This window comes from Malania oleifera, chromosome 5 (assembly GCF_029873635.1).
Source record: "Malania oleifera isolate guangnan ecotype guangnan chromosome 5, ASM2987363v1, whole genome shotgun sequence".
In the NCBI taxonomy this organism is placed as follows: Eukaryota; Viridiplantae; Streptophyta; class Magnoliopsida; order Santalales; family Ximeniaceae; genus Malania; species Malania oleifera.
In genome coordinates this window covers 72,863,671-72,891,214 of record NC_080421.1, presented here as the reverse complement: position 1 = coordinate 72,891,214, position 27,544 = coordinate 72,863,671, and the positions used below count along the sequence as shown (strand labels likewise).

General features: G+C 35.9%; 1 protein-coding gene across 1 annotated transcript in view; it reads right to left on the bottom strand.

The window, feature by feature from the left end:
- Positions 1-16,137: 16,137 nt before the first annotated feature.
- The window catches only part of LOC131155721 (F-box/kelch-repeat protein OR23), a 34,501-nt gene continuing 23,094 nt past the window's right edge, over positions 16,138-27,544 (bottom strand). The window contains exon 2 of the mRNA XM_058109078.1: positions 16,138-16,682. Coding sequence (XP_057965061.1) covers positions 16,391-16,682 — 292 coding nt within the window. The 3' untranslated portion in view covers positions 16,138-16,390. The remainder of the gene's footprint in view (positions 16,683-27,544) is intronic.

The window sequence follows — 27,544 nt, the reverse complement described above, 5'->3', positions numbered from 1 at the left end:
TAGAGGATTACATATATACATACCTAATCATACCACCCTGCTATCCAGCTACTACTCAGAACAACTACGGATACTTCCGGCGCATTTCTGTTTCCAGTTCCCAAGAAGCTTCCTCAACCTCGTGGTTTCGCCACAATACCTTCACCAACAATATTTCTTTCTTACGAAGCTTCTGAACTTTACGGTCCAGAACCTGAACAAGTATTTCCTCATACACTGAAGTATCCTCAATTTACTACTCATCATAACTGATAACATGAGATGGATCCAACACGTACCTTCTCAGCATGGATACATGAAACACATCGTGCACCCTCGAGAGTGCTGGGGGTAGTGCAACTTTGTAGGCTACCGGACCCACTCGCTCAATGACCTCGAATGGTCTGATATACCTCGGGCTCAACTTGCCCTTCCTTCCGAATCTCATCACTCCCTTCATTAGAGCGATTCTAAGGAATACTTTACCCCCTACCTTGAACTCCAACTCACGGCGGTGAACATCCACGTAACTCTTCTGCTGACTCTGAGCCGATCTAATCCTCTCCCGGATCAAACCTACCTTCTCAGACGTCTGCTGCACGAGTTCAAGTCCTAAAACCTAACATTCACTGACCTTATCCCAATACAAAGGAGATCGACCCCTTCGACCAAACAAAGCCTCGAACGGTGCCATCCCCATACTAGCCTGGAAGCTATTGTTATAGGCAAACTCCACTGGTGGCAGAAACTGAATCCAACTACCACTGAAGTCTAATACACGAGCCCGTAACATATCCTCCAAGATCTGTATCGTTCTCTCTGGCTGTCCATCGGTCTGGGGCTGGAACGCTGTACTGAAAGTAAACTTCATCCCCAATGCTTCCTGCAAGCTCTTCAAAAATCGAAAAGTAAACCTTGGATCTCAATCTGAAACAATGGACACCGGTACGCCATGCATTCTCACTATCTCATGCACATATAGGTCCGCTAGTCTACTCAAAGGGTAGCTAACCTTCGTCGGTACAAAATGTGCAGATTTCGTCAACCTATCCATAATTACCCAAATAGCATTTTGCCTATGAAGCGTTGTCGGTAATCCGGTAACAAAGTCCATGGAAATGTGCTCCCATTTCCACACCGGAATAGGAAAAGGCTGCAATGGCCCTGCCGGCCTCTAATGTTCACCTTTCACCTGCTGACACGTCAAACACTACTCCAAAAATTAAGAAATATCCCTCTTTATACCACTCCACCAGAAGGACTCGCGCAAATCCTGATACATCTTCGTACTACCTGGATGTACCGTATACAGAGAACGATACGCTTCCTCTAGAATCGTCCTTCTAATCTCCTCGTCGCTTGGAACACACAACTTGGTCCCAAATCTCAACACACCTCTATCAGAGATGTTAAAATCCGTAGCCAAACCCTGCTGCACTTTTCCCACAATCTCTGCTAACTCCGCATCACTAGCCTACGTGGCTTTAATACGCTCAAACAAGGTCAGTTGAATTATCAAGCTAGCAACGAAAGCCTGAAGATCACCAAACACCAACTCCACGCCAAAGCTTTCCAGATTCCATCTAACATGATGCTGAACTACAACTGCAGTTACTGCTGCATGCTCTAACTTCCAACTCAACGCATTTGCTGCCACATTAACCTTTCCCAGGGATAACTGATCGTGCAATCGTAGTCCTTAATCAACTCTAGCCACCACCTTTGCCTCATATTCAGCTCCTTCTGCGTGAAAAAGTACCTGAGACTTTTGTGGTCAGTGAAAATCTCACACTGAACACTGTACAGGTAGTGTCGCCACATCTTCAAGGCATAAACAACAGCAGCTAACTCTAGATCATGCATAGGGTGATTCTTCTCATACTCCTTGAGTTGTCGAGAAGCATAAGCTACCACCTTACCCTGTTGCATAAGCACACATCCCAAACCCTTCAGGGACGCGTCGCTATAGATCACAAAACCCCCATTCCCCAAAGGAATGGTCAATACAAAAGCAGTAACCAGCCGATATTTCAACTCGAGAAAGCACTGCTTGCAGTCACTAGTCCAGTCAAACTTCATCCCCTTCTTAGTCAATTGTGTCAGAGGTTCAGACAATTTAGAGAAACCCTCCACAAACCAACGATTGTAACCCGCTAGTCCTAGAAAACTCTGAACCTCCTGCACACTCTTTGGTCTAGCCCAGTCGACCACAGCTTCAATATTGCTAGGATCAATGGAGATGCCACCCTTAGACACCACATGGCCTAAGAACGCGACCTGATTCAACCAGAACTCACACTTCTTCAACTTAGCATACAACTTCTTCTCTCGCAAAATCTATAGCACCAACCTCAAATGGTTTTCATACTCCTTCGGGCTCCTTGAGTATACCAAAATGCCATCGATGAACACTACTACGAACTGATCCAGGTACTCATGAAACACCCTATTCATCAAATCTATGAACACTGTCGGCACATTGGTCAACCCAAACGGCATAACCAAGAATTCATAGTGGCTGTATCTAGTTCGGAAAGCAGTCTTCGCTACATCCTCAAACCTAACCCTCACCTGATGATACCTTGATCGTAGATCGATCTTTGAAAAGACATGCGTTCCCTCCAACTGGTCAAAGAGATTATCTATACGAGGCAAAGGGTAATGATTCTTCACCGTCACTTTGTTGATCTCACGGTAGTCAATGCACATACGCATTGATCCGTCCTTCTTCTTCACAAATAATACTGGAGCTCCCTAGGGCGAAACACTAGGTCGAATGAATCCCCTGTCTAGTAATTTTTGCAACTGCTCCTTCAACTCTCGAAATTCTGCTGGAGCCATCCGGTACGGAGCTTTAGAGATCGGTGCCTTGCCAGGCAGCAACACTATCGCAAACTCCACCCCCCGATCCGAAAGTAAATCGGGTAATTCTTCAGGAAACACATCTGGAAACTCGTTGACCACCCGTATATCCTCGAGTCTCAACTCATCCCGCGACTATTCCTTCACGCAAGCTAGGTACCCCTAACAACCATCCAAGAGAAACCTCCTCGCTTGTAATGCCGATAGAATCTATGGTGTCAAACGCACACACGATCCCACGAACTCATACTCCTACTTCCTAGGAAGTCTGAACACTACTACCTTCTTACGACAATCAATCACTACATAACTGGAGAACAACCAATCCATTCCCAATATGATGTTGAAACTCGACATGTCGTATACTACAAGATTTTCCGGTAGCAGTCTCTCCTAAATCACAACTGGGCAGTTTCCTAACATCTTACTACAGATCGTTATACTCCCACTCGGTGTAGCCACAGCCAAACATTCATCCAAAAGTTGGGTTTCAACCCCACACAATTTCGCCAATCTAGCAGATATAAAAGAGTGGGTTGCTCTTGAATCAAATAAAACAGCAGCTTTACTCGAGAGCAGTGACATAATACCTGTCACCACGTTCCCAACGTGTTTCGCATCTACTGGAGTAAGTGAATATACTCTCGTCGGAGCCGTGGTTGCCTGGTAATTCCCTCGAGGCATCTGATTACTCCCACGGTTCTAGCTCTGTGCAGGCATAACCCTTCTCTATTCCTGACAGCTCTTCGTCATGTGGCCCGACTTACCACAGTTGTAACAAACACCCCAGAATGGCTAACATTCACCATCGCACCATTTACGGCATTTGACGCACGGTGCAGAGCATGGATCCCCTTGAGAATTTGACCACTCGGTGTTTCGGCGATAACCAGAGCTGTAGTTCTTCTTCTTCTTCCACTGACCTTGTCAATGACCACTCTGAGGACCAGAAGATACTGGCCTCTTCCCCTGACCCTGTACTACTTCATCTCCCCGAAGGTCGTTCTCAACTATAGTGGCTTTATCCACCAGGACAGAGAACTCACGGATCTGTAGCATCCCCACAAGACAACAGATGTCTTTCCTCAGACCCCTCTCGAATCTCCGAGACTTCTCGTGCTCATTCGGAACCAAGTATGGCGCAAATCGAGATAACTCGATAAATCTGGCAGCATACCCGTGCACCGTCAAAGTTCCCTGCATCAGGCCCGAAAACTCATCAGCTTTCGCATCCCAAGTGAAGACCGAAAAGTATCTCTCGAAAACTACATCCTTGAAGCAGCCTCACATCATACCAGATGGACCAGCTCTCTGCTTCTCAAGCAGACTCACGGCCATCCACCATCGCCCTACCTCCCCAGTCAGCTGAAAGGTAGCGTACAAAACCTTCTGCTTCTCAGTGCAGTGGAGGACTTCCAAAATCCTCTCGGTCTTCTCAACCCAATCCTCTGCCACTAGCGGATTAGGTCCTCCCATAAATGTCTGAGGGTGCATGTGTGTGAACCTCTCAATGGTACACCCCGCATCAATAGAAGAGCTCTCGCGTCTCCTAACACTCCGCCCAATCTCTTCGATCACCTGTCTCGCCAAACCACAAGATACAGAAGAAGACTCATCGCTTGCCATATCCTCGAAGCCACTATCCAAGTTATTATCCTTAAGCTCCATTCTGAAAACAGAATAGGAATTGGCTAGAATTCCTATATCGTACGCAGTTAACACAATCATAAACCTAATCATGTCAACTATTACTCTCACAGGTCTAAGCCTGTCCCGTCACACCGACACAAATCCATCAATGGTCTGCCCTACCTTTACTGGAATCATCACTCCAGGAAAAACACGGAATACTGCCGATAAAACCCGATCTAGCAATAAAACAACCCTCAACCAACACTACCCATTTCCTACATCCTATACTCTGGTATGCACAGATCAATAATCCTAACCAAGTCTACAAGACCTAGTAACCTAGTTAGCTCTAATACCAAGCTGTCATGCCCTGAACCCGCAGGTGGGTCCCAGGTGTGAATTAAGTAACCTAACATGTCTCTGTATCAATTTAAAACATACATGATACAGTACAAAAAGAGGGTCCGACCCCGTGGGGTGAACGGATGCCCATATACATACACATAAACATCCATACTCATCCAAAATACGTAGCGAAATACGGTCTTTTATACATATACAGTATCATACCAGAGTCTAGACAAGCTAGGATATACATTCCCATAATACCAAACATACCCCAGGACTCTACAAAAACCATCCCAACAACCTGGATACCAAAACTCGTACCTAACAGATACTAGAAGTAGCTAACGTCACCCCCGCTTCCAGATGCTAGGATGCTAATTATGGCTACCTGAAGGACCTGAAAAATATTCTACATACATTCGGGGTGAGACACCTCTCAGTAAGGAAGAAAATAGGTTATATCAGTGTGTAGCATTCCAGTGTTATTTTACATACTTTATAACACAATAAGATACAATACAGTTCGAAACATTTCCATAGAGTTTCATAAAGTTACATACAGTTCTAGTATTTTCACAAAACCATTCTAGTACATACGATACCCAAAACATACAGTCAGTGTCGTCACACTAGTACACAAATACACAAGGTCACCTAAGTCTCACAACGATTACATTGCTACATACGCAACTACGCTGCGACGACCAAGGCCCAATAGTGATTACATTGCTCTATACGGTGTAGAACACACCCATCGTTGACCAGCCGAAACATACTGGTGATATTTCACACCCCGGATATAGAGTCGGCCACTCTCGTCCACGGTAGTTAACCGGTACATCACGCAGCGTACAGTAATTAGCCGCTACATAGCTGTTTTGGGGTACGGTAATTAGCCGCCCCTAGCTGATTTCACAAAACCTGGAATCATTTTGGAGTTCATACTCCTATACATATCAGTGTACGGTAATAAGCCATCACATAGTTGTTTTACAACATACCTGGAACAATTACATACAACCATACATACCACACTTATTTGGTTTACGGCAAATCATATCGTTTACAAATTCAAGTATACAGTTTATGCAAATATGGATTACGGTCACCTCAATAATATAGTTTTAACATAACCAACAGCTTTCCCAAACAAAGTAGAGATGATACCCAAAATCTCCAATTTTCCCAAAAACTGTAACCCAAAAATCCCGCATTTTTACCCCATAGATTTCCCCAAGCAAGTAGTCAAATCATACATACAATCGTAGTTTACAAGCTTATCGATCCTGATTTCAAAAATAAACTGATATAAAAAGAATCTACTTACCTTAACCCGAATTCCAACTACAAACTCTACGGTCCCCAAAACTATGAATCAAGACTCCAAAACCTACAAATCACAGTACAATACATGCTTACAATTCGTACTACTACACATATACTAAATCAGAAATGAAAACCGAGTCTTACCTTGATTTTAACCCGAAACCCGAAATCGCTTGAAACGAGATTCCGATCCGCTAGAAACATAGAGAATCCTTCTTTGATCCTCGCAGTAACATTGGATTTATGAATCATGCAACAAACGACGAAGAAATCGAGGAGAAAGAGAGAGAGAGAGAGAGAGAGAGAGAGAGAGAGAGAGAGAGAGAGCTTCGAGTTCTAAAGAGAGAGGGAGAGGATTTCCAAATCTTAGCCATGAAGCAACCCAAAAATATCTTTTAAAGGCCTTTGACTGGGTGGATTCGTCGACGAATTGGCGTCCTCGTTCGTCGACGAGTCCATCATTAATTTCGTCGATGAGACGGTGGCCTCGTCGACGAGTTGGATATTTCCAATTTTCCTGAACCTCTCGGCATTCCCTCGTCGACGAGCCTCTGAATTTCGTCAACGAGGAGCCTTCAACCTTTGTCGACGAATGATGGCCTCGTCGAAGAAGTCTGTACAATTACCTTTTTACCCTTATTTTACATAATAAATCCATATGTCACGGTTCTAGTTCTTACAAAGCATTTCCAAACTTCAATTTGAATGTTATCTGGTCCCATAACTTTCCCATTTTTCATTTTTTTAGTGCAAACTTAACTTCATTAACTCTAATTTTGTGAATAAATCTTATATTTTTAGTCTTTCTCTCATTTGACAATTCTAAGTTTATGCCTTCTATTTGGTTTTCGTTAAACAACTTACTAAAGTAACTTCGCCATCTTTCTTTAATATCTTCGTCCTTAACCAAGACTATCATCCTCACTTTTTATACATTTTACATTTCCTAAGTCCTTTTGTTCTTCCTTTCTCTAACTTTAGCAAGTTTATATATCTCTTTCCCCTTCTTTTGTACCTAATCTATCATACAAACTATTAAATGATCTATATTTAGCTTCACTAACAGCCCTTTTTGCATTTTTCTTGCCTCCTTATATTTTTCAAAGTTATCTCTGTTTCTACATTTTTTCCACGTTTTATACCAAATTCTTTTCGTCTTTATGATTTTTTGTACATCTTTATCCCACCACCAACTCTCTTTGCTATTCGAGAATCTTCCCCTTGATTCACCTAAAATCTCTTTTGCTATCTTTTTAATAGAGCTAGCTAATCTATTCCAAAGAATATTTGTATATATCCCATCCTCTAAGGTCCAAAATTGATTTTACAGACTTTGGTTGACCAGAGATCAACAGACGTTGGATTTTTGGAAAAATTAAATAGCCCTAGTCGATCGACCCATTGATGTTTAAATCACACGGTCAATCGACCGCTCTGTAGGCCAAAAGTTAAATAGTTGACTAAAACCTTAGCCAACCGACCTTAATTTGAACATAACTTCCATAGTCGACCGACCAATGAAGTTTGACCTTTCTACTTGCCCCGGTCGACCATCCTCTAAGTTCAAAAACACCCCGAGCGACAAACCCTCAAGAACTGGCAGACCGTCCTTAAGACCAGGCGATCAAACCTACGAAGGTTTGGAAAATCGCCTTGCTCAGCTAACCGGTCATTCCCACAACCAACTGAACCTATTTCAAAACTCAAAATGGTTGTGTGTGTTCAATTGACCAACCCTGAAGGTCAGCCAACCGAACCTCTAGGGTTTCGAATTTGTTAAGGGCTTAAAAGTAATTAATTTTTAATTAAACAAATTTCAAAATTCCCACTGCGTCCCTCAACAGTCAAAATTCTTGAAAATCTATAAACACCCCCTTCATAACTCAAATTAGTAACTTTGATTAGTAAATTTTTTCTCTTAAATTTTTATTTAATCAAAGTTCCCCTACATACACTTTTATTTCAAAAATCATTTTGGGGTTAAATTTTTCATACTCTCTAACTCTCTTTGTTACTTTCTTTGAAATATTTTTTTAAGAGAGTATTTTATTTGGGCATTCATTATCATCAAAAGCATTTTACTCTCATTAATTCCTTCATTGTTTTAAAATCAATTTTGAGAGTAAATCTTGGTTTCTCCTGATTATTTTTGTGATAAATACTTATCGGAGAAACTTTTTGTAGGGTATAAGATCTTTGATGTTTGTCATTGTATATTTATATTCAAAGATCATATCTTTGCAAAAAAGTTTTTGAAAAGCAAACACCCTAGGTTCTCCTACACTTTTTATTAAAAAATATTTTTGAAGAGAATTTCTTATCAGGGTTTAAATCCTTGAGTATTTATTATACAAATCATTTTTCAAGGATTGCAAATTTATATTGAAAACACCCATACTCTACTGAGCAAATTTCATATCATCAGAGAGTGTATATTTAGAGCTTCAATTTGTATATTTCGGCTTGTATTTTCAGAAGCATTATTATGTACAAAAATATTTTTTATGTAACGGTTGGATTCAGCCCGTTAATTGAACTGGGGATTCTCTACCCCGTAAGGGAGATCGGTTGGGTTTAGCCCGAAAGTTGAACTGAAAAGTCTCCGCCCCGTAAGGGAGACCAGTTCGGCTCAGCTTGGTAATTGAGTTGGGGTGTTCCTCACCTTGTAAGAAGAGGTGTGTAGGTTGGGGTCAACCCTATGATGAGACCTGGGGTATTCCTTGCCCAGTAAGGAGAGGAGTTTGTAAACGGTTTCTGCTCCACCTGTAAGTGAACAGGGTTAGTGGAATCCTTAGGGGGGTATGCCCAAGGTCCCACATAGGCTGATTTGGCCGAACCTCAATAACAAATGTCGTGTGTCTCTCTCTCCTTATCTCATTTAATTTCTGCGCTTTAAATTCATCATGTGTATACTTGTTCATTTATGGTTATAAATAATTGCATGCACACATTTATTTTAAATGAGATACACGTGTATGTCTGCACATAATGCTTATTCATTTTTATATACATGATTATAATTAAAATGGGATATGATATGTGGTGAATCGGCGTAAATATTTAATTTAGCCAAAATATTTTTAAAACCCAATTCACCTCTAGGATCACACCAATTCCAACATGTCGGCAACCCAATTGCAATAATGTCTTCCCACATCCCATTTCTCCACATATACCATCAATTATTTTTAAAAATTAAAATTAAAATTTCACCCCTCTCCCCATACTCTTGAAAATTTAATTTTCTTCCCCAAAATTTTCCTATAAATAAGAAGCTTTCAACCTTCATTTTTCACAAAATTTTCTAAAGGAAAAGAATGATTAGTGAGTGAAAGAATTAGTGGTTGAGGGAGAATTATTGTTATACTTAAAATTCTCACTCGCCCACTCTTTCCAATCTCATTTTTAGAGATATTCGTTGTGACCGTTTCACAAGGTTAAGTAAAAGTAAATTTGATTATGTTAGGTTTTTGTTAAATTTTACCTGAGTTTATTTTTATGTATGCCAGTTTTATTTTAATATACTTGCGTTTATTTTTTAATTAAGAAATGTTCTAATTCCCTCGGGTATTTTACAACATTATTTTCTTTTTAAAAAAATATTTTTAGTACGAAAAATTGTGTGGAATGAGCTTATTTTATTAAGTTACATTGCATATTTTAAAAAATAATTTGAGACAGTAAAATAGTTATGATATCATTTTATTACATAATTATATGTAAAATTTTATGGTATTATTCAAATTATATGAACAAATTTTATGACGTAAATTTTATAAATTATATAATAGAATGTTTTTAAAACCCCTTATGGCTCAAAAATCACAGAATTACAGATGCTCGGTACCGTAACTTAAAGTTTAAAGGCATCAGAGTGCACCCACACTATTTGCAGAGTGGTTTACAGAATAGTGGATTTCTTCTGAGTGCACACCTGGTTCTGGATCAGGACTTAATAAGGAAAATCTCACTTACAAATTATAGTTTGATTTAGTTTGGTCGGCCAACCAGCAAAGTCTAATTTTCGGATCGCACAACCTTGTCAAGGGGTAAACATGACTTACAGTTAACAGACTTAAGAGATATTTCTACAAAGTAAAGAAAATATATGTGTGTATTGATGGAAATAGGGTCGTGTTTGAAAAGGCTTGAATGATGATTTACGAGAAAGGCATATAGGAAAGTGTATATACATATAAGTATTATAGTTACAATTTTTAAAGTTAACAAGTTCCATTTTACAGTTACAATGTATGGTTATAAGATTATACTGCTATAATTTATGGTAAAAGTTTTATGCAAAAATTTTTAAATTTACTGTTAATTTTAAATGCAGTTTTGAAGTTTGAGTATTAAATGTTATTTTACGAAACTATAATACTGTGAAAGCTCATTTTGATCACACACTAATAATAATATTATTTATTTACTGAGCGTCGTCTCACCCCAATAATATTTTATATTTCAAATAATTTTAAAGAGCATACAAGAATTCAGGCATAGCAAGTGCACGAATGGGAATAGAAAAAGAAAATTAGACTAAAAATTAGTATAATACTAGTTGTTTATGTTTGTATATTTTTATTTTTAAAAAAATGTTAATTTTAATATTTGAAATACGTTTATAATGCGGTTAATTAGTACACCAGTAATAAAATCAATGTTGGAGTTTATTTACTTCCGTTATGAATTGTTTATAGAAAGTAACACCTCAGACGCTATGGGTTTGGGGCTTGATAATAAGGTTCCAAATTAAACAAGAAAGAGTGTTCAACTCACTCGAATCAAAAGTTCTATGAAAGCTTTCTCTCCATAGAAAGTTTGTATGTGTAAATGGTTTATTCTACTTATGCTTCAAGGAAGATGATACTAACTAACTACTAAATTTAGTAATTAATCACTTAAATTGATGGTTCTTATTCAAAAGGAAGTCAACCACTCTTAGATTAAGATATGTTTATACCGAATTAACAAAATACTATTTCTCTATGATTGAAAAAATGCCTCAGATTTGATTTTTGTGGATATGGCCACAAAATATAATACAAATTTGTATTATATTTAAGCCAAATTCACAAAATTCAAATACAAATTTTAAAATCTACACTCTCAAATACAATATTAATATTTTTTTTTTTTGGTTGGTAAGTAATTGTATGACTGAACGGTCCATTGATCTTTCACATCTTGAGGCTATTTTATTGCCAAAATATATTTTTAAGGCACTATCAATCATATCCTAAGAGGAAACTAGCTAAATACTTAATGGATGATATCAAACATGAAGGGAAAAAATTGATAGTTTTATCACAATAGAAAATCAAGAAATTTCAACGCCAGTTTTGATTTTGATTTCCATTTTTTGAAAAAAAAAATGATGGAAATTAATAATAAAACATGAAATTTCTATATGAAATTTTAGTAAATGTTTATAAACATAATGCAAGATTTAGAACTAAATTACTATAAGTAAAATATATCAGTATGACAGGTATATGGAGTATAAGGTACAACAATATTAAACATATTCATACTCAATTAATATATATAAAATTTAAAAATCTAATAAACATTATTTATTTTGTGAGCACAACTAATTTAGAATTGAGAGGTCAAATAAAATGTTGTAGTTGATATCTTAATTTAATTTTGCATGGAATTTCAAAGCTCATTTACTTTTGAAAAACAATTTAAATTTTTTATTTTAGCTTTTCAAAAAACTTCAAAAAAAGTTAGCTAATTTTTCATTTTCATGACATTTGTATCAAATAAGTGAATAACAATAAACAGTTTCGACACTATTTGCTTGTGAAAATAGTTTTTTTAATAACTACAAAAATGCCACCTTGTTTTCCAATTTTTCAAATTTATATAGAAAAGTTAGAAAACATCTTTCCAATATTTTCTAAATTTCCAACTTTTACGTTGCATATGGGAACATGGAAATCAGATTTTGGACTTTTAATTTGTATGGATTAGGTATCCTCTTTTTTTTAAATCCATACAAATCCAAATTCAAGCCCGAAATCCATAATTCTAAATATTACAAATTTATGTAAGAAAGATGGTAGCATATGCAAAGAACCAAAAGCTACTCATGCACGTCTTCTACGAAAGCTTAACTGGACCTGCATTGAGGTGGTATGCTTCATTGTGGATAAAATAAAGTTTAAAATTGAAGGGACCTAACTTACTTCTGAAACAATACTGATTCAATGTTGATGTTGCCATAGATCAAATGAATTTGTAGACTATGGAGAAGAAAAATTATGAAAACTTCAAAGACTATGCACCATATGGAGAGAGGTTACAACACAAGTGAATCCACCATTATCTAATATTTGTAGAGACACCGAAGGGAATGTATTATGATAAGTTAATCTCATAAAGCTTATCCAACTTGCAGGCAATAGTGGTTTCCATTGGAGAAAGAATTGAAAGTGGCCTGAAATCAAGAAAGCTAATTGATTACACTACATTGAAAACAATTGAGCAACTCAGTGCAAAGAAAACATTCATTAAGAAAGAGAAAAATAAATGGGAAGCCAATGTTGTATCTCAAGGAAAGGCACAAAATCAAACTACCCAAACTATTTGTACTTGTACCACTCAGCCCGACATTAGTCAACCAACCAATACCCCAAATCCATCAAACCTTAATCTAAACCAGAATAACTCCAATCCTCAACCCAAAAGAGAATTTATCACACTACCAATAACCCTTGGTCAATTTGTACTATCAATTGGTATCCGAAAGGAAGATTATCCCTATACCACTGAAACCTATGTAGAACATGAGGTTCATAATCTATATATTTCATGTGAATATCATATGAACACTCCTGGCCATGCCATAAATGCCTATTTGGCCCTTAAACATAGAGTGCAGGATTTAATAAATGCCAATATACTAAAGTTCCAACTTCTTGGAGATACTACCAATCCTAACATCAAAACCAATCCATTGTTGCATCTGTGAAGTCCAAAATCCTACACCCTCCATCAACATTACCTACAGACCATTGTACATCCAATAACCATGAAACATCTTCAACCAGTGGGGAATTCACAACCATCAAACTACCCTCATCATTTCCATACTCCTTAAACCAAGTTGTGCCATGGAAATATGAAGTAGAAATAACAAGTTCAAATAGGGAAGCCAACATAGCTAACTTGTTTAGCGTAGGAGGATTGACCAGAAATATTCTCTAAAACTTGTTTTCTCAAAAACATCCACCAAAAATGTTTTCTTAAACGTGTTTTGAAAACGTTTTTGGAACTACGAGGGGCTTGATTCCTCCATTGGAGGATATGTAAGCAATCTACCTTGGTAGATTTAGAGATTTTAAAAAAAAAAAAAAAAAAACCCTCCATTTTTTCATTTATTTCATTGTTTTCCGTTTCATTGTTTGTTTTTTGTGTGATTTTGTTTGAGGATTTGTTAAGGCATAATTAGTGGAATTCACATTGGACTTTCTGCCTTTGTATGAATTCCATGAAAGCCTTTCAAATAGGGTAAAAGAGGTGCGAGCTTCAAAGTGTGCAAAAATGGAAGAGAACCAAAACCAGCAAAGGTCGATTGCCACTTGATACTACAAACTTTATTTTGGGCTATTTTTCAACCCTTTTTACAAAATCCTCATTTTTGAAGGGAATGCACACTCACATAGGGTAAATGCTACAACCATTCTTAGAATGGATATTTTAGGATGCTAGGTCTTTCAAATCTCAAATTGAAGAGATTTGAAAATCTACTTTCTCTATTCACAACAGTACTCTCGAAGCGAGAATTTGGAAAGAAAAAGGTTTTCCTTTATTTTGCCTTTCTAAAAGTAAAATAAAGTGGCAACTCCAACTTTAATAAAATAGGTAAGTAAGATAACCAAGGAGGGTTATATTACTTACTTCGGTTTATTACAAGTAACCATATGTTGGCAATCCAAAATAGATCTTCAAAAACTGATGTCAACAGCCTTTACATGGTAGAGAAGCTGAAATTGATTTTTTTTTTTTTTTTTTTTTGATAACTTCATCTAAAAGGGTTTGTTTTACAATTAACACTTGGACTTTTATTGAAAACAGTGAATTACATGTGTTTAAGGCACACTTTATAAATGATTACTAAAAATTGCACAAAAAGGATCCTTAATTTTTGTCTAATTTCTAGTCACAGAAGTGAGGAAATAGGTATGGTAATTGAGAATTGTTTTATGGAATGGGGGTATTGATGATGTATTCACTCTCATGGTTGATAATTAATGCAAGTTCAAATGATGATGCAGTTTCCTGCATAAAAAGGAAATCTTTCAAATTGAGGAAAGGGTGTTTCAGGTGGTAAATTCATTCACATGCTTTGCACATATAATTAACTTGGTTGTTGAAGATGTCTTGGAAGAAATGTGGGATTTCATAGCTCATATTAGGGATGCAATTAGGATACAATACAAAATTACAAAAGGATGTTGTGCCTCAATGTTAACACTTTATTGAATTTCACTTATATGATGCTAGATGTTGCTTAAAGACTTGAACTGGCTTTTGATAGGTTTAGAGATGAAGATCCTTTTTACATAAATGAACTTGAGGCTATGGATGGTGTACCAAGTAGATTTGATGGGGAAAAAGTTAAAAAATTCGTGATGTTTTTAAAACACTCATATGAGTTGACTTTATGAGTCTCAAACTCGTCGTATCGTATGTCAGTTGTAACTCCTTTTTTGATTAAATTGTGGAGATGGTTGTCTTTTAAAAGAATAGGAGGGTAGTGATGACATTGAATTGAGTCTAATGAGTATGAAAATGAGGGAAAAGTAAAATAATATTAGGGAAACATTGAGAAAATGAACATGTTGATTTTTGTTGTGTCTATTCTATGCCCTCAACATCAATTAGATTTGGATTTTTGTGTACTTTTATAAATATTTGGTCTTACTTTAAAAAACAAGGATTTTTGTGTACAAAATCATTTGCATAACTTCTACTTTTACATATAGTATGAAAATTTATTTCTTTAAAAAATGTCTACTCTTTAAAACAAGTGTATACATGATTAATTAATTTCCTGGAGATCACACTATTTACAGTGTCATCTCATTAGGTGGGACACGTGTAGGAGGTTTTTTTTTTTTTTTTTTTTTTTTTTTTAATAAGTGAGGCTGTTAAATAAAAATAAAACAATTAAATTGGAGAAGGCCCAACACAGTCGATTGGAGAGATATAAGCAAACGCATGTTGTGTGTGTGTGTGTGTGTCCTATCACACTCAGCTAGTGATATTTTATCATCGTCTTCTTCAAAAGAAAAATCATTGGGTTAATTAATATAACCAATTTTAAAAGCATGAGCTCAAGGATTGAAAGAATCCTCTATTTACAGGCTCTACTCATATTAAACCAAAATTCCATAAATTAAAATGGTTTTTGTTAACGAGTGCAGCTAGGGCACTAATTAATGCCCTTCATTAAGAAATGTTGTCAAAGGATTATTCAAACTTATGCCAACAAATTAAATACAAAAACATTTCTTAAAATGATGCCTAACTGGTAAGGCAATCCAAATTATAAGCCAGTATAATTTGATACCCTCACTAGAAAACAAAAGGAAACGTACAGTGAAAGCCTGCTCATAGTTCACAGACATTAATAATGAGTAAAAGGAGAATTTTTTTGACATAGCATTTCAAAGTATACAGTTTGGAGCCTTGAATTTGGTATTGCATGTAACTGAGTATAATTTTTGTATTTTATTCAAATTTACACATTCAAATCTAAAGCCTACAGCAGTGCTAGATCTCCAAGAAAAATGCTCAACTGAAGAGAGGAGATTCAAAACAGAAACAAGAAAAAAGAAAAATGAGAAATCACTGAAGGGACCATAAATTAAAATCTATCTAAAAATGCCATAGCATGAGTGGAAATGAAGAGATTGCATTAAGGATCACAAACCTCAATAGAACCACAAAAAATTACTGGTGACAAGCAAGCTGCACTTCTCAAATTGAATATAGAACTACATTCATTCAACTACAATGATTTCAATACAATTCATAGGTACTAGGATCCAATCAGAATAAACTGATACTTTTCCCAACGAGTCCAGGACCAATAACATCATCAATCTGTACAACCCATAGGAAGTATGCTGACAGCAGAGGACTAAAAGATCTATACAGACAAACCTACCGTTGAATCATTTAACCATTTAAGCAAAGAATAACTGCGCTAACAACATGTCATCTGAGATTATATTCGGATGGTGCACATTACTGCCGATTTGAAATCAAAAAGGTAATGGAAAGGTGGCTTCGTGATCAGTGATCTCCATGTCTTCTTCCCAGGATGGTAAATCTGTATGAACAATGTTGCCGACTTCTTTTGATGCCGTGGCCTTCGGGTTTCAACTGAGTCAGCTCCATTAAGAAGGGTCATTACATGGAGCTCCCCATCCAATACAACAAAACCAAATTCAGAATCAATGGGGCCCTTTCTTGGAACACATGATTCCTTCGTCCAAGTGTTTGATGCCATGTTATACCTGGGATACGACATTCAAAACATATAAATGAGTCTTTCCAAATAAAATCAAAAACAAATTTTCAAAGGTACAATATGATATGAAAAAGTTCAAGAGGTACACGACCTTAAGGCCACTGCTTACCCTTCAAAAATTGCATACTGATTTTTTTGGCTGATTGTTATTTGGTTAATGGAAATAGAAATCATAATTATAAAAAATTTATGATACATGATAACTTCCCTTTTTTGTCAAGGAAATTTAATATGCATTACACAGCCCATCTTACTTCAAAAAATAAATAAATAAAGCCAGTCTCTTGCAAAAATCATGCGAACTACCCTGCACTCTTGATTAAGAAACTTATGGCTATTAACAGTTTGTTACTACTCTCTTACCCCCCCCCCCCCCCAGGCGGGGGCAATGCAAATAAAAATCATAGTTTAAAAAAAATTATGACAGATGATAACTCCCATTTTTTTGTCAATGATATTCAATATCACCCAGATCATCTTACTTGGGAAAAATAAATAAATAACTAAAGCTATGGCCTCGCAAAAATCATGTGAACTTCCCTACACTCTTGATTAAGAAACTTGTGGCTATTAACCATTTGTTACTCCTCTCCTCTCCCCTCCCCCCAACACCCACAAAATACATGGAACTTGGAAAGCATTTCTAAAACCTTACAGATACATGCTATAGGATATTAAGGCTGTAATTGCTTTTGTAGCAACCTCCATCAGTCTCACATAAATGTTGTTCTTTTGTCTTAGTAACTATTGCATTTAATTTTTGTGCCACTAATATATGCAAGTAATTTTTCTGAAAGTGAAAGGAATCTAATAGACAACTTCATAGAATAAAGGTTATTTCAATGTTCTTTTTACCAAATTTTCTTAGTTCAGGTGTGCTTAATTGCATATGTAGAGAAGAAAAGCAATTAGGAAGGGATCTGATCTCCCAGAATCCAAACAAAACTAAGTTTCAACTGCTATAATTGAGATGCAATAGCTAATTTATTTTGGTATTTGACTATGAAAAGAACTGGAGATGCACGATATGAAATGATATACAATCCAGACAAAATTGAAAAATCAATACACAATAATTACATGATTTGACATGGTTAAAAAAAACAAAAAAAAAAATCAAGAAAATACATTCCAGGTATACCATTTTCATAATGGAATTCATTTGGTCAATGACAGTCAACACACTAGAATAAAAATATATCCACAAAACAAGTTGTAACAAAACCAAAATCCTCCAATTGGTAACCTAAAATAAATATATCTCAACAAAAGATGATGAAGAAAATAAGGGATCTAAACTAGAGATCATGCTGCTGATTGTCCAAGATTTGATTCATCCTTGTAATTAAAAGACTAAAATACCCTCCATAAACCAGATAATACAATATCCCAAAGCTGCCTCTACAATTCAAGTATATTCTTAAACAATCCCCCCTCAGCAGACAAATTGACCCGGCCCAGCTTGGAACAAAACCATTGAACTTTTAAAGCTTGATACGCATTGTTGGCCCCCAACCTAACAGCTTAAAGCTTTTAGATGAAGTCATAATCTAACATGGTGTCATATCTAGTAAACAAGAGGTCCTGGGTTCTAGTCTCGTTGCCCGCATTTAATATGTGGTGTTCAAAAAATTATTGTACAATTCTTCCCTGAATTATGAAATCGGCCCACATTGAACATGTGGGCGCACGCCGCACAATTATGATCCAATTATTAACCACGTTGGCTTACACCCTTAAAGAGGTCGAACTAATAATATGTGCACCCAAGGGTTTGTCTAAAGACACAGAACATGGTCTACCAATCCCAGTCCTAAGATGTTCTGGCATCATGGTTTGGTGCACTAGAATCAGTGCTTATTAAGGAGAGTCCCTACCACTTAGCTTTTCCATAAATTGGTCAAGCATCTGCCACATGCCCTTTGTGACACATCCTTTTTTCTTCTCACCCCATGATCAAGTGTCACCATCAAACCACCAATTAATCTCTTTCTCATTGGTTGGGAACTGGAGGCATTCTCTCATTGGAGGATAAAAAACCACCAAGTTTGCTTCTCCCCTATAACTACCACGTACCAACAATCATACTTTAGAGGTGTTCTTTGGTACTTGGTAATTGGGCCCTCTCTTTGCCACTCACTCTCACAACCCCACCCCCACCCCCACCCCAAAAAAACTTTGGAATCCCTCAAATTCACAAATTATCTCCAACCATCAAAACCTTCTCACCTGCCACCCACACGCTTTAAGTTCCAAGCATTGCCCAATTCTCCTCTTTGGACCCCCGCTAGAACATCTATTCCTAGTGTACAATGCAGGCTCTTGTTCCCTTTAAAGAACTTCAACATTTTGGAACTCTACTAGGGAGAGTGATTGTGCAGAGGGTTATGTAAGAGGTGGTCTGGTACTTAATAAGAAGTTTCAAACATTTAACATGCCCAAGACATGGAGAAAGGAAAGGACTCAATAGTTCTAAAACTAGTGCATAATGGCTGTTACAAACATTACGTAGCGGTATTGACAGCTCCCAAAACCATTACAGGGTAATATCTTGGAGGTGCTCCAATTCACAACCATAACTGGCATTATGGTCTGTAACATGCCGTTACAGTGCCAGACTGGATGTGAATCATAAAACAACTTTATGAGTCTTTTTTTCTTTTTCTTTTTTTTTGCATTTAACCCCTTTTCCATATTTCCAGTTGGTTTATTTAGTTAGAGATTTTCCAATTTAAAAAGAAAATCATTTTTTGGGTTTAGTTATATTTTCCTTGACACTCTGTGCATTTTTTAAATAACTACCATTCAAATAAACTCAACTTTTTCTCTCATTAGATTACATATGTTTGTATTTCTAAGTTCTTTCAATTTTATTTCATTTTTCCTGTTTTACTTACACCTAGTTTGGAAACTAAAATATGTCCTATTGTATACATTTTTGTTCCTTCCATTAATGACTAAAGTGGTACAAAAGATGTTATTCTACACTGTATATTTCTTCATATTCATGATTTCTTAGTTTGAATTTCACTTATAATCTATGTAAGTAGTGAAAAGTAGCAAACGCATGTTTCCTCTCAGCAATAACAAGTAAAGCAACCAAGATGACATCCTATACTTGTACTATATGTTATATTTAAAGTGATTAAAATTAACTAAAAGATCATTTAAAGTATTAGTATATAGGTTTCTAGGATCAAAACATGTAAGTCTATGTTATTAAGAAGTTTGCTAATGCAAAATATGAATTCACAGATGCAGTGTCCATTACCCCTTATGTACATCCACGACAACCGAACATTAACATTAAACGGACCATTACCACTAATTAAAATGATGAATGGACCTAAATTATCATCCTACCAAATGCCAAAAACCCTAAGACTTTGCCACCTACATGCGTAGATGATGCAAACATTTCAATCCTCCCCAAAGATGGTGTAGGATTTTTTCCAGGATAACACTAGAAAACCTAATCAAGCGGTGGCCACCATCAGTCAAATGGTTCTATATTCACTTGGATTTCACATCATCAATAGACTATATCAGCCTCCTCAACCAACCTACCTCCAAATGGGAACAATGACTATTGTTCCTCTAGACGTGTGATAAAAGCACGTGACAATCCAAGTTGAGCACGAGACCCACTTCACATGCTCCTCTAAACCTCACTCCATACCTTCAACTACTATTAGATCTAATTTTTCCCACTATGACTATGTGGGAATTAGACAAAATTTTAGAGACAAGGTAGAAATCCTGTATTCTAGGTAAATTTCAATTTGCCTTACAGGACTCAATATGTCTCCAAGCCTTACCAAGGATTACACGTATCCCAAATTTAAATGGCAAGACCTATAACCATGGTTTTAAATAACGGCCATTACGTAGTGTAACGGCCGATACGTAACGGAAATCGGAGGCCCCGAAACCGATACGGGCAGATAATGCGGCTCGGAAAAAATTCATGGCCGTAACGGCCGATACCCCAACGTTACACGTCGTAACGGTCCATTACGGACCGTTACATGGCCGACAAGTCGCAGATTCGCTGAAGGCTTTTTGCTGCAGGCAGCAGCGCTGCTTTCCCCCTCTCCCCAGTCCCCACACCCATCTGCCATTCAAAGGGTAAAATGGAAAGTTACAAACTGACCTTGAAAATTTGTTGGCCGAAGCAATAAGAAGGCTTCGAAGCCTGAGAGTGAGCGCACTGAGCAGATCTACTCATCTTCGCACTTCGCAGCCTTCCAGGACTCAGGAATTGCAGACTTACAGTTGCAGCAGCTTGGCGAGTCACCGGCGACAGGTCTGCAGCAACTCCGCTGCCCCTACGAGTCGCCGATAGCCCATCGGCACCTTCCTCCGCCAGTCGTCGTAGTCGCCACCAGCCAGCCTCTCGATTTCAACGTCGGAGCTTGGAGTCATCGCTGCTTTGCGCTTCACAGCCTTCGCTCCTTCGAGGCTCCTCCGAGTTCCCTCGAATCCCTCCCCTCTCTCGATCTGACTCGACTCCTGGCTCCCAGCGTATAAGACACTCTTAACACTCAACACTCAACACCCATAGCACTTATCATCATATTTTTTTTTTTAAATTATATTTTGTTGTAAAATAGGTTTGTTAAATTGAATTAAAAAAATAATAATTTAATAGAGTAAAAAATTAGAAATCATTAATAATTATGTAAAATAAAATTTTCTTAATTTATAAATATTTTAATTGTATTATATTTTTTGAAAGATAATTATGAAAATTAATTCCATGACATAGCAAGCAATTATTAATAGTATATAATTAATATTTTTTAAGGTTAGTAAATAATTAATATTTACCAATAATAATTGAAGCCTTTTTTATAATAATATTCGAATATCCACTACTGCATTCACCATCGTAAACAAAGCATTAAAATAATGTATGTACACAAGACATCCATGTGATGGCATTTTATATTATCTAGGCTTAATTGAGCTCTATTTTTCACCATTCTTAAAAAATTCCAAGGAATACTCTGCACAATTATTATAATATTTAGTCTTAGGATTTGCCAAACTTATAGAAATAAAATTAATTCATGGCACCAATTGGCTAACATACTATTTATCTCAGCAGGACAAAGTGGTCATTTTGATAAAGAAGATATCATATTCACTCCCATCTATTGAAAAAATATTAAATAATATTCATATTATAAAAGAAAAAAAAATTAAATAACATTTGTCACCCATTTTATGTTACGTGTGTATCTACTTGCCATTTCTTGAGTAGGGTGACCCTATTTATTAATATTTTTTAAGTTTTAAAACATCATTTTGACCTTAAATTTAAAATTAGGTAAAATAAATGTTTACATCTATTTTTTGTTTTTAGTTATCAAATAAAGTAAAAAATGATAACTTAATAAAAAAAATTAACCTAATTGTTAATACATTAATAAATCTGATTTTTACTAATTACTACTAGAATTTGTAGAAAAATTTAATTTTAATCCATATAGTAAGAAAATGCTTAAAAAATTAAATAGTCAATTTGTAATGTATGGATCTCTATTTGTGATGCTGTGATGTATATAAAAGTAGAGCAAAAATCTTTTTCACCTTTAAAATTACAATGTTAATTTCTTATAGTTATAAATGAAAATAAAATCAAGCTATAAAAAATAATGAAAATATCTTTTTAAAGATAAAGGAATATATTTTTTTTGTAATAAAATATCTAATATTTTATAATTTTGTTTATTTAAATATAAAAATAATAAACATTACTTATTATTTTTAATCAAATATTATACTTTATTTTTACATAATAAGTATTTAAAATTAGGACTATTTAGTACTTATTATTTAATATTCACTAAATTACTAATTATATTATTCCTGTCATTGTAGAAAGGTTGTAACTTTGTATTTTCTTTATGTTTTATGTAGAGATCATCAAATTAAGTCTATCAATATGTCACGTGATAGAGGAAATGAAAACTTACCTACTGAGGATATTGGATGGCATTTTGGTACTGCGGTGGACGGTAATAGACATGTTATTATGTATAAGTTATGTGGAAAGATAATCAAAGGGGGCATTACACGCTTGAAACAACACTTGGCACATAAAAAGGGTCAAGTAGCTGAATGCTCAAATGTGACCACACAAGTAAGAGAACAAATGATGAAACATCTACAACAGTATGTTGAGAAGAAAAGAAATAAACAAAAAAGGCAAGAAGAAGCAGAAGCCCAAATTAGAGAAGATTTTGAGAATTTGAGCGATGAAGAAGACTTGGAAGAAGAAAGTTTAAAATTTGCTCGACAAGAAAGCATACGATCACAACAACAATGGGAAGAGAGACAAAGATTTCGAGCAAGAACAACTGGAAGGGGTAATATTTATGAAGAGGGAGGTGGCTCTGGCAGTGGTGCTACCAATGGTTTCAATAGATCAGGAGCTCGATCTTATAGTGGTCGAGAAGCTGGAGGTAGTGGACGACAATGGATCAATCCTGATGCCCCTGAAGCTAGACTAAAGGCAATGGATCCTATTTTAAAAAGAAGCAAGAGTGCGAAACAACCAAAAATCAACACAAAGTTACTGAAAGGTTTAAGAAGTAAATTAGGAAAAGCGGTTGGAAAATTCCTAATTTATAATCGGATTCCAGCGAATGTAGCTAACTCTTCATTTATGCAGCCTATGCTTGATATTGCTGCAGAGGTTGGAAAGAGAGTGAAGGGTCCATCACCCTATGAGATATCTGAAATTTATTTGGAGCAAGAGTATCAAGAAATGAAAAATTATATAGCTTCTTTTGCTGGAATTTGGAAGGAGAAAGGTGTAACACTTATGTGTGATGGTTGGTCAGGACCAACTAGAAAAAACCTTATAAACTTTTTAGTTTATTGCGATAGAGGCACCGTGTTTCATAAATCAGTTGATGCCTCTGATGTCCCAAGCAGAACAGCTGAATATTATTTCAGGTAATTTTCTAATTTTAATTGTATATGTAAATAGTATTATGGACTTGCATGTTTTTAATTAAATAGTAGTAATTATTGAATCTATAATTTCATTTCAGATTAATGGACGAGGTGGTTGAAGAAATTGGAGACGAAAATGTTGTCCAAGTAGTGACTGATAATGAAGCTGCAATGAAGGCAGGAGGAAAATTATTAATGTAGAAAAGGCCCAATCTCTATTGGACAGCATGTGCAGCTCATTGTATAGACCTTATTCTTGAAGATATTGGTAAGAAAAGTAACGTGAAGAAGGTCTTAGAAGATGCAAGAACAATAACCTCATTTATTTACAACCACACATGGACAGTGAATTTCATGAAGAAATTCACAAATAATAGAGAGTTACTTCGCCCTGCCATCACTCGATTTGCCACAAATTTCATTACTTTGGAGACTATTGTCAGGCATAAACAAGCACTAAGGGAAATGTTTACATCTAATGCTTGGAAAAACTCAAGATTTGGAATGGCAAAATCAGGCCTAGCATATGATTCAAAGAAAATTATCTTAGGCAAAGAGTTTTGGCAAAAGGCCTCTGATATAATTAAAGTGCAAGAACCCTTGGTGAAAGTTCTTAAATTGGTTGATGGTGATGAAAAACCAACCATAGGCTTCATATATGAGGCAATTGATAGGGCGAAGTTAGTCTTTCAAAAAGATTGCCGGTTTTACAAAGACTATTGGAAAATTATTGACAACTGGTGAAGTTTTTAGTTGCACCAAGATTTGCACGTTGCTAGTAAGTGTAAATCAAATACAATTTCTTATTATTTTAACTTTTAAATTATGCATAGTTGCATTAGAAAACTATTGATTATTATGTTTCTAAATTTAATTGTAGGGTATTTTTTGAACCCACAATTTCTTTATGGTGCCCCACCCTCTCCTGAAGTTGCTAGAAAAGTCATTGATGGGAAAAAAAGTGATAACCAAGTTGGTACCCGATATAAATACTCAAATTCGGGCTATTAATCAAGTAAGTATTGGTTTCATTAAATTGAATAATGAGTTGTTCTAGTATTCTGTAATACTTTCAAGAATAATTATTAATACATCTAATTAATTAATTATATTTCACAATCATCCTTTTTTAGTTGTTGCTATATCGAGATAGGCAGGAGACTTTTGGAACCCCGTTGGCTCAAAGGACAGTGAAACAAACAAATCCTGGTAAATATGGCTATATAGCTAAATAATGGAGAATGACTCTATTTTCTCTCTTTGTGTTCAAATTTGACTTTTGAAATATACGCTATACTGACATAAAACTCTTTTTAATTATTCATGCAACTGAATGGTAGATTCATTATGGCTTGTGTGCTCCTGAGCTCCAAAGAATAGCAATTAGAGTTCTTAGCCAGACCACATCAGCTTCGAACTGTGAGCATAATTGGAGCACCTTTAGCCTCATCCATACGAAAACAAGAAATAGATTAAAGTACATGAGACTACAAAAACTTGTTTTCGTACATTACAACATGAGGTTAAAGTTAAGACGTACAATGAGAAGAAGGCAACGAGAAATTGAAGAGGGTTTCAATCCTATCAATTTGAACTACATTTTCGAAGAAGATGATCCTTTAAGTCAATGGTTAGAGGAGAGAGAGACACCACTACTCGACGGTCAGGACAATTCAAATTGGTTAAATGAAGAAGTTGGTGGTACTACAGAAGGAGGTGATCAACCACCAATAAACGCGCATGATGATTCAAGTTCAAGCCCTGAACGTACACAAAGTGATGACAATCTTGGTTTGAGCCCACCAAGTGATGATGATGGTAATAGTGGTGCTGGAGCTGGGGTTGGGGGGGGTGGCAGTGGTGGTGGTGGAGGCGGCGGTGTAGAATATAATTATGGATATAATACAGGGACATCATTTGCAAGGGATATATATCCTTCTGATCCTTATGGACTACATGACATACCTGAAAATTATGACTTGGGTATTCCTCCAGGGAACCAATCTTCACAACCCAGGAGAAGGAGTGCTCGTGGTGACCCTAGTGATTCTACTGAAGATTCATATGGTGTGGTTCGTAGTTTTGGCGACTTTGGTTTAGATGGTTCATCATCACAATCATATGGATCTCATCCAGCATATCCACATTATGCATCTCGTGACTCACATTTTTATCCCAATGGATCAAGAATCTCAAGATCTAGTGAGTCTTCTTCTACACACTACCTAGAACCAACCCTTGCCCCTGCCCCTGCCCCAACTTATAGACATTATTCAGGAGAATTTTCATCACCAGTACATTTTCAAGAGCAACAACAAAATGACGCAAACTTAGGTTCATTCAACTATGTATTTCCACAAGGATAGGGAGATAATTTCTCATCCCAATCTCAAGATACAGATGCAAATTATGAAGACCCTCTACGTCATTCTTTTTTGTGGTGACATGTGTTATGTTATAAATTTGTAATATTGTATTCATGTATTTTCAACTATTTATTGATATTTGATATTAATCACTTTTTAAATTCGTGTATGTGTAATGTGTATATTGAGTATTAAGTCTATTGAGTATTGATTCATTTTTAGTAACTTTATGACTTTAAGTAATTGATTCTTACATTTCTACATCTTTTTACTCATTAAAGTAATGTAAACTATAAAAAAATATGCTTTTTTTTGTAAACAGTGCACTAAAATTAATATAAAAATCATAATGCCTATTAAAAAGCATTTGTAGGTTGAATGAAAGCCTTCAAAATTTATTAAAAATCATGTATTAATGGATTTCATGCTTATTTTTTAATTTTGCCATGGTTGTGCATGCGTGAAAAAAATTCACGACCATTACGCCCGCTTCCCGTTATGCAACACCCGCGTCTCCCGCGACCCGCGACACCCGCGACCATTTCGCGACGTTACCCACGACCGCGATTTCGAACCATGCCTATAACACCTAGGAATTTCTAATATATTTTGTGGAGACATGCAATGTCAATGTGTCGGATGACTATCATGATTCAAAAGACATATACACAACCCAATGCCAAACTTAAACAAAGGTCAATGGAGACATAGTAATATATGTCATCTTCATCGCAAGAAATTCTTAGCATCAAAACTCTTAGAAGAATTTGATGGACAATATAGGATGCTCTTGTGAAGAATTTTTGCCAAGAATAGATCGAAGAGTGAAAGATTGTTAAGGTTTTACATCCAAGGGATGCTCATTGAATACCCCATGCATTTGGAGAACTCAGCATTGTCATTTTTTATTACTCAAAGCCATGGTTCGAAATCGCAATCACGGGTAACGTCGCGTAACGGTCGCGGGACGCGGGAGACGCGGGTGTTACGTAACGGGAAGCGGGTGTAACGGTCGTGAATTTTTTTCACACATGCACAACCATGCCAAAATCGAAAAATAAGCATGAAATCCATTAATACATGATTTTTAATGAATTTTAAAGGTCTTCATTCAACCTACAAATGTTTTTTAATAGGCATTATGATTTTTAGATTAATTTTAGTGTGCTGTTTACAAAAAAAATATTTTTTTTTTTATAATTTACATTACTTTAAAATTTACAATTTAACAAAATAAATAGAGAATTGTAAATCTTACAATTTAATTATTTAAATGGTAATAGACTTGAACTTGAGTCACTTAAGAATTGAGACTTGACTAATTGTGTACAAATTAGAATTTATTATAAATTATAGATCTAATATTAAATTATTAATTGTCAAGGACCTCAAGGTATTAAGAATTTATTAATTTACTAAATCTGTACTCTAAGTTTCTAAATTCTAAGTTCTAGGTTCTAACTCTCTAAGAGTCTAAGTAACTCTATAAATTTTATATTTTAAAAACTTTATACTA